Below are 8,117 nucleotides of genomic sequence, written 5' to 3'. Positions count from 1 at the left end.
TTTTTGAATGGAATTATTGATTTACACCAACTTTCTCATGATATTCTAATTTTATGACCAAAACCTACAGAACTTGTATTTCTTTTCCAGTAGTTGACTTGATGCCTCAATGTGTATGTTCATAGAAGATTGGCATTACTAATGTTTAGCTATTTATAACAAATCACTTCAACATTCAGTCACAAAATCACATATTGCATGCTTTCCCAATATTCTGCAGCCCTGCTTCATGCTAAAGTCTCCTGAGTTCCTGCAGGTTAACTGTGTGTTTGTTTCTTTGTTTCTTGTCTTGCAGATGAAGACTTTCAGCATTCGGAGTCACAGTTTGGTTCATCCTGCATTTCCATGAGATGATGTTTTCAGCTCCAGAGAAGTTTAATCCTGTCTTTAACAATGATGTGTTGGGTGACAAAATCTATGCTACTGGTAAATTTATTTATGTCATAAAAATTGATATTTTATTAGAATACAATTTTTTTTAAATGCTATTTTTAATGGTGGCCAAGTGTAAACTCAGTGTCTTCATAATCAGATCCATTTACTTGCACTTTCATTTTAAGTCAATGTCTTGAAAACAAATGCCTTTTTTGGTTAAAAAGTGCCGAGGCAGAAGCGTATTACGTTTTGAAGGAGAGTACACAGATTGTTGACCAACTTATTTGCCTCCATCTGCTGTTTTACAACTTTTTGTTACTACATAAAAGTCAATTCATGTCCAGGACAAAGTATTCTAGAAGATATGAAAGAAGGAGTCTCCCAGCTAAACTGTTTCCAGATAAACACATCAGTATGAAGCCAAGATAATGTAGTGTCTACAGTGTTTGCCCGGATCTTAAATTAAGATCCAGAACTTTCCCTATGTGGTCGGTTCTGGTGACACATCCAAAGGAAGAGAAGGAGCAACTGGATGAATCTAATGATGGAGTATTAAACAGTCTTGTGCTGGCAGAGATGAACAAAATGGTTTACAGTTCACAACATATTTCATCTATATACAGAAGTGTGAAAAAATGTTAGTTCAATTTCTGATTTCCCAATTTATTTTTATTTTTATTTTTTTTAACATATTTGTCACACTTCACTGTTTCAGAAAACAAACCATTGTAAATATTGGTCAAAGACAAAAGCATCAAAACAGATGTAACAGACAAAAAAACAAATTGCAGATTATAAATGAAAGTAGTTATTTATTAAGAAAGGAAAAAGTTCAAGCCTACATAACTTTGCGTGGAAAAAATGATTGCCCTCACCATAACATAAGTGTGGTTTATCACAGCTGAGGTCACTGTCTCTAGCCACACCCAGGACTGATTACTGTCACAGCTGATGTTAATCAAATCATAACTTAAACAGAACCTGCATGACAAAGTGAAGAACAGCAAATGAAAGCTAGACATCATTCTGAGATCCAGAGAAATTCAAGAACCAATGAGAAAAAAGAAAAGAACTGTAAGGTTCTTCTCACTTTTTCCAGAACTTGTCTTGATGATCCCCAAGACTTAGGAAGACATTCTATGGACTCTTTGGAAGGTGTGTGTCCCATTAGATCTGACGTAAAATAGCCCAGCATTCAGATAAAGGTCACACCAGCAGTAAAACATGGTGGTGGGAGTGTGTTGGCCTGCGGCTGTTTTGCTGTCCATAAGACTTTGGAGTGGCCTAGTCAAAGTCCTGACCTGAACCCTATTAAGGTGCTGCGGTATGACCTTGAAAAGGTTGTTCATCCTGGAAAACTTTTCATTATGGCTGAATTAGAGACATTCAGCAAAGATTAATGGAACAAAATTCCTCCACAGCTAGAAAAGATTCACTGTATGATATCATCACTTGGCTGTTGTTTTTACTGCTAATAGTGACCCAACCAGTTATTTGACTTAGAGGGAAATCACTTTTCCCACCACTGTAGTTCCTGAGTCTCATGCCTCCACATTTCCCATGTCTTTTTCTTGGCTGGTTGCCAGCATAAAGTCAGCAGCCTTGATAGATCTGGAGGAAGGTCTGATTACTTTGACCAGAGACAAAATGTTTGTTGTCTAGCAAATCAGAGGTTGAGGGTGTTTATCAAAGACAAATACAGCAGATACACATGGACAACAAATAAACTGTAAGCAGCAGTAAAATGCTGCTTAGTTTAACTGACATATAGAGTCATGGACACAACAATGGCAAATCCACAGAACATTTTCCTAAATGTCATGGAGATCGTCAGGATGTTTTTGTTAGTTGATGTGTGACTTTTATTTTATGACATTTTGGGTCAGCAGTGATTCTGAAAGTGGATCTCTCCTATGAAGGTTATTTTCTCTCTCTCTTCCAGGCTTGACCTCTGACCTTAACTGAAGCAATGAGGCCCTGAGAGCTTTAGATGTTGTTTTAGGTCCTTCTGTGACCTGCTGTAGAGGTCATTGATTCCTCTTGGAGTCATTTTGGTGGACTCCTCACTCCTTGGAATATTCTTCACTGTTCAATAATAATAATAATATAATAATAATCTTTATTTAAGCATGTTTGTCCCATTGAAATCCAAATATTTCTTTTACAAGAGAAATTTGTCCAAGACTGCAGCACACAGAGACTGAAAAACAAAACAAAACCACTCTATTACAACACATAGTCACAATAAACATTAACTTGCAATAAAACAAATGACTCAAGTAAAACATGAGTTCATAAGTTCTCCATCTGTGGATCATGGTTCTCACTGAGGTTCTCTTCCATCCCAAAGACTCAGTAATGGATCTAAAACCCTTTCCAGACTGACGGATGTCAGTGAATTTGTTTCTCATTTTAAATCTCTTCAGATCAGTCAAGTGTTGTTTGAGATTGTTTAGCAAACATTATGTTGTCATAGGAGTTCTTAAGTGATTTCTTGTTTCAACTGGTTAGACTGTAGGTTTGGTAATTTCCTGATAAATAAGATTATCTATAAAAAAAAACCAAGGCTATGTTTGTCTGATATTAAAAATGTGTTTTGTGGTTTGACAGAAAAGCAAAAACAGAAGAAATTTGCATGTAAATCAAATTTGGATCTCAAGAACTAAGTTGTATAGATTGCAGCTTTTTGGATATGAATAGTCATGTAATGTTCCTTGAGATGAAATTTGTTGTGAATTGAAATTTTATAAATAAAGTAAATTCAGTAATTGCAGCAAATAATGCCAAGGAGAGGCTGAGATCTTTTAGAAGCCAGCCTAGTAATATAAATGACAGTAGTAAGACTATTGGATAGAAATGCCCAAAATATTGAAAATACCTTTAATATAAGAATACATTTTAAATTCACCACCTTTAATCTGGGTTACACAGAATTTCTACCTAACAATGCAAATATCCGTGTCAGAAATTTTTCATGTCTGACACAGACAAAATATCTTTGATATTAATTTCGGCCTGTGTAAAAGAAAAAAAGACTGTCACACCTACTGTAGAAGAATGAACAGGGTGTGATCATGAAATTTATCAGATGAAACGATAAACATTCTCAATCCGTTTTCAGATGAACAAATTTAAAATCCTATGGTCAAAATGGGTGACGTATATTAACCAAACACAATATGCATGAATATTGGATTGATAAAAATTAGTAAAAAGAGAGTTTTCATCTTTCAGGAAGTGTCTATTTGCTGTATAATTTCCTTATGGTTATGTACATAAAATTATCGTATTTTCAAAGTAGTACTCCTTTGCTCCCTCTTTGTGTTCTGTTTTTATTTTGTTGTAAATGTAAATGGTAAAGAGAAGGAACTTTGTAATTGATCACAGACCTTTAACTGTAACCTTAAGGTGGAATAAGGCTTTCNTATAGCATTCAAAGAAAAGTAGGGGAATGTAGGGAAGGTAATAGGAATAGAAAAGAAGAGGATATTATATCCAGATTAAGGTTTGGGCATACGGGGCTAAATAGTACTTTGAAAATAATTAATAAACATAGTACAGGGTTGTGTAATTATTGTGAAGAGTCAGAAACAGTGCAGCATATTTTTCTAGATTGTGATAAGTACAATCGGGAAAGAGAGATATTAGTCAGAGAGTTAAATAGAAATAAAGTAATTTTAGATATTAAAAATCTGCTGCAAAGGTCCTCTGAAGATGTAATATTTAACAGCATTTTCAGTTATCTTAGGAAGTCAGGTTTGATGGGAAGATTATAGTGATAGGACATCTAATCTATACTCCAGTCTGGAAGGTGGCGGTAATGCACCTATAAGTTGTTTGCCAACCGCCAAAAAAAACCTAAAAGAAGAAGAAGAAGAAGACAAAGTGAAGAACAGCAAATGAAAGCTAGACATCATTCTGAGATCCAGAGAAATTCAAGAACCAATGAGAAAAAAGAAAAGAACTGTAAGGTTCTTCTCACTTTTTCCAGAACTTGTCTTGATGATCCCCAAGACTTAGGAAGACATTCTATGGACTCTTGGGAAGGTGTGTGTCCCATTAGATCTGACATAAAATAGCACAGCATTCAGAAAAAGGTCACACCAGCAGTAAAACATGATGGTGGAAGTGTGTTGGTTTGCGGTTGTTTTACTGCCCAGAAGACTTTGGAGTGGCCTAGTCAAAGTCCTGACCTGAACCCTATTAAGGTGCTGCGGTATGACCTTGAAAAGTTTGTTCATCCTGGAAAACTTTTCATTATGGCTGAATTAGAGACATTCAGCAAAGATTAATGGAACAAAATTCCTCCACAGCTAGAAAAGACTCACTGTATGGTATCAACACTTGGCCGCTGTTGTTTTTACTGCTATTAGTGATCCAACCAGTTATTTGGCTTAGAGGGAAATCACTTTTCCCACCACTGTAGTTCCTGAGTCTCATGCCTCCACATTTCCCATGTCTTTTTCTTGGCTGGTGGCCACCATAAAGTCAGCAGCCTTGATAGATCTGGAGGAAGGTCTGATTACTTTGACCAGAGACAAAATGTTTGTTGTCTAGCAAATCAGAGGTTGAGGGTGTTTATCAAAGACAAATACAGCAGATACACCTGAAGACTTTGGAGTGGCCTAGTCAAAGTCCTGACATGGGCAACAAATAAACTGTAAGCAGCAGCAGAATGCTGCTTAGTTTAACTGACATATAGAGTCATGGACACAACAATGGCAAATCCACAGAACATTTTCCTAAATGTCATGGAGAATGTCAGGATGTTTTTGTTAGTTGATGTGTGACGGACTTTTATGATGTTTTGGGTCAACAGTGATTCTGAAAGTGGATCTCTCCTATGAAGGTTATTTTCTCTCTCTCTTCCAGGCTTGACCTCTGACCTTAACTGAAGCAATGAGGCCCTGAGAGCTTTAGATGTTGTTTTAGGTCCTTCTGTGACCTGCTGTAGAGGTCATTGATTCCTCTTGGAGTCATTTTAGTGGACTCCTCACTCCTTGGAATATTCTTCACTGTTCAATAATAATATAATGATATAATAAAAATCTTTATTTAAGCATGTTGGTCCCATTGAAATCCAAATATTTATTTTACAAGAGAAATTTGTCCAACACTGCAGCACACAGAGACTGAAAAACAAAACAAAACCACTCTATTACAACACATAGTCACAATAAACATTAACTTGCAATAAAACAAATGACTCAAGTAAAACATGAGTTCATAAGTTCTCCATCTGTGGATCATGGTTCTCACTGAGGTTCTCTTCCATCCCAAAGACTCAGTAATGGATCTAAAACCCTTTCCAGACTGACGGATGTCAGTGAATTTGTTTCTCATTTTAAATCTCTTCAGATCAGTCAAGTGTTGTTGTTTGAGATTGTTTAGCAAACATTATGTTGTCATAAAAGTTATTAAGTGATTTCTTGTTTCAACTGGTCAGACTGTAGGTTTGGTAATTTCCTGATAAATAAGATTATCTTAAAAAAAAACCAAGGCTATGTTTGTCTGATATTAAAAATGTTTTGTGGTTTGACAGAAAAGCAAAAACAGAAGAAATTTGCATGTAAATCAAATTTGGATCTCAAGAACTAAGCTGTATAGATTGCAGCTTTTTGGATATGAATAGTCATGTAATGTTCCTTGAGATGAAATGTGTTGTGAATTAAAATTTTATAAAGTAAATTCAGTAATTGCAGCAAATAATGCCAAGGAGACGTTGACACCTGTTAGAAGCCAGCCTAGTAATATAAATGACAGTAGTAAGACTATTGGATAGAAATGCCCAAAATATTGAAAATACCTTTAATATAAGAATACATTTTAAATTCACCACCTTTAATCTGGGTTACACAGAATTTCTACCTAACAATGCAAATATCCGTGTCAGACATTTTTCATGTCTGACAGACAAAATATCTTTGACTGATATTAATTTCAGCCAGTGTAAAAGAAAAAAAGACTGTCACACCTACTGTAGAAAAATGAACAGGGTGTGATCATGAAATCTATCAGATGAAAAGATAAACATTCTCAATCTGTTTTCAGATGAACAAATTTAAAATTCTATGGTCAAAATGGGTGACATATATTAACTAAACACAATATGCATGAATATTGGATTGATAAAAATTAGTAAAAAGAGAGTTTTCATCTTTCAGGAAGTGTCTATTTGCTGTATAATTTCCTTATGGTTATGTAAAAAAAATTATGGTATTTCAAAAGTAGTACTCCTTTGCTCCCTCTTTGTGTTCTGTTTTTATTTTGTTGTAAATGTAAATGGTAAAGAGAAGGAACTTTGTAATTGATCACAGACCGTAGCTGTAACCTTGAGGTGGAATAAGGCTTTCATAATCTTCTCAGTGCTTCAAAAATAACAAATTAACTGTCTGTTTGTCTGTCCAGGTATTAATGTGCCGCTGATATAGAATTGCTAAAAGAAGTAATCAAAACAAGGAAAAAAAATAGTGATAGAAAAACTGTTCTCTCTTCACAGATGATTCTGATGAGAGACTTCAGAGTCGATTCAGTCACATGTCATCTAACTGAGTATGAGATAGAGGGTGAATGCTGTCCTATGTGTCCTCCTGGTATGTTCCAGTTAGTTATGAATTACTGATTATTCTGATATAAACTCTGTTACAGTTACACTGCTTTCATGGCCTGAAGGTGATTCATCATGCAAAGCACCATCCTGCTCTTTAAAATGAAAAACTGTGTTTATTTCTCAACAGGCACTCGAGTCAAAACAGACTGTACAGAGTTTAAAAGTACATCCTGTCAGAAATGCCCAGAGACGACTTATATGGACCTGCCAAATGGACTAAAGAGATGTTATCCATGTTCTACCTGTGGTTCAGGTGCAGTTACTTGACTGTTACCTTTCAACTTGTTTTTTATTTTATTTTCCATAAGAAAATCTGTTTACAACCACAAACAGTTGTGTCCAAAATATTTGCAGTGAATTAAAAAATATATCCAATATCTTTAGAATGGCTTTTATCTTACAATAAATGTGAGAAAATGGCCTCAGTGATTGAACTATGTGTTGTTGCTCAACATGCTACTTTTAGTTAATTATTCAATTGTACAGAATCTCCAGCTGGGCAGAGACAGTTCTACATGTTAAGTTTGCAATAAATGTAATATCTGCTGAAAGTCACAGCTCTAATACATCCATTATGCTGTGATTCTTTTCTTTAAGGGAACCTATTATGCCTTCTTGTTATGATAGCTATAGGCTATACAGAACATATTCATTACATTTCTTGTACAAAATCATTCTCAGATGATATTTCACCTTTCAGGTCTGCCTAATTTGAGGTCCTTTCAGAATGAGGGTTCTGTCACTCTTATGCAAATAAACTGACCACACCCCTTAAATCAGGGTTTTCTGACTTGCATGTGAAAATGGTTGCAAACAAATGTGCAAGAGTACAGTCGGACATATTTGACCAGTGGGACATAAGACCCAGACTCTACATGGGTTGCTAGGTGAGAGGCAGTGATCGCTGATAATGATGTCATAATCAGGAGGTTTTAGAAATGGCTCCAATATCAGACACCAAAAAACATTCTTATTGCCTGAAAATGGCTGGATGTCTTTTTTTTAGCACTTGGGCTAATTCTATATGCGAAACCTAAATGGAAGTACAAAAACATGCAAAAAGTGAATTTTGCATATTGAGTCCCCTTTAAGAGCGTTTGCATATTTTCCTAGTTAGTTTTCGTTACCCAAT

General features: G+C 35.4%; 1 protein-coding gene across 2 annotated transcripts in view; it reads left to right on the top strand.

Moving 5' to 3' along the window:
* Positions 1–192: 192 nt before the first annotated feature.
* LOC106949578 (tumor necrosis factor receptor superfamily member 5-like) overlaps positions 193–8,117 on the top strand; it is a 14,043-nt gene continuing 6,118 nt past the window's right edge. The window contains exons 1-3 of one of the 2 annotated variants that reach the window (XM_015035926.1): positions 193–426; positions 6,875–6,968; positions 7,113–7,238. In XM_015035926.1, the coding sequence (XP_014891412.1) occupies positions 394–426; positions 6,875–6,968; positions 7,113–7,238 (253 nt within the window). In that variant the 5' untranslated portion in view covers positions 193–393. The remainder of the gene's footprint in view (positions 427–6,874; positions 6,969–7,112; positions 7,239–8,117) is intronic. The other variant, XM_015035927.1, reaches the window with a different exon arrangement.

The sequence above is a fragment of the Poecilia latipinna genome, unplaced genomic scaffold (assembly GCF_001443285.1).
Source record: "Poecilia latipinna isolate Pla-1442-1.1 unplaced genomic scaffold, P_latipinna-1.0 Scaffold351, whole genome shotgun sequence".
Taxonomy (NCBI): domain Eukaryota; kingdom Metazoa; phylum Chordata; class Actinopteri; order Cyprinodontiformes; family Poeciliidae; genus Poecilia; species Poecilia latipinna.
The sequence above is the reverse complement of the archived record's forward strand: the minus strand, read 5'-3'. Positions and strand labels throughout refer to the sequence as shown.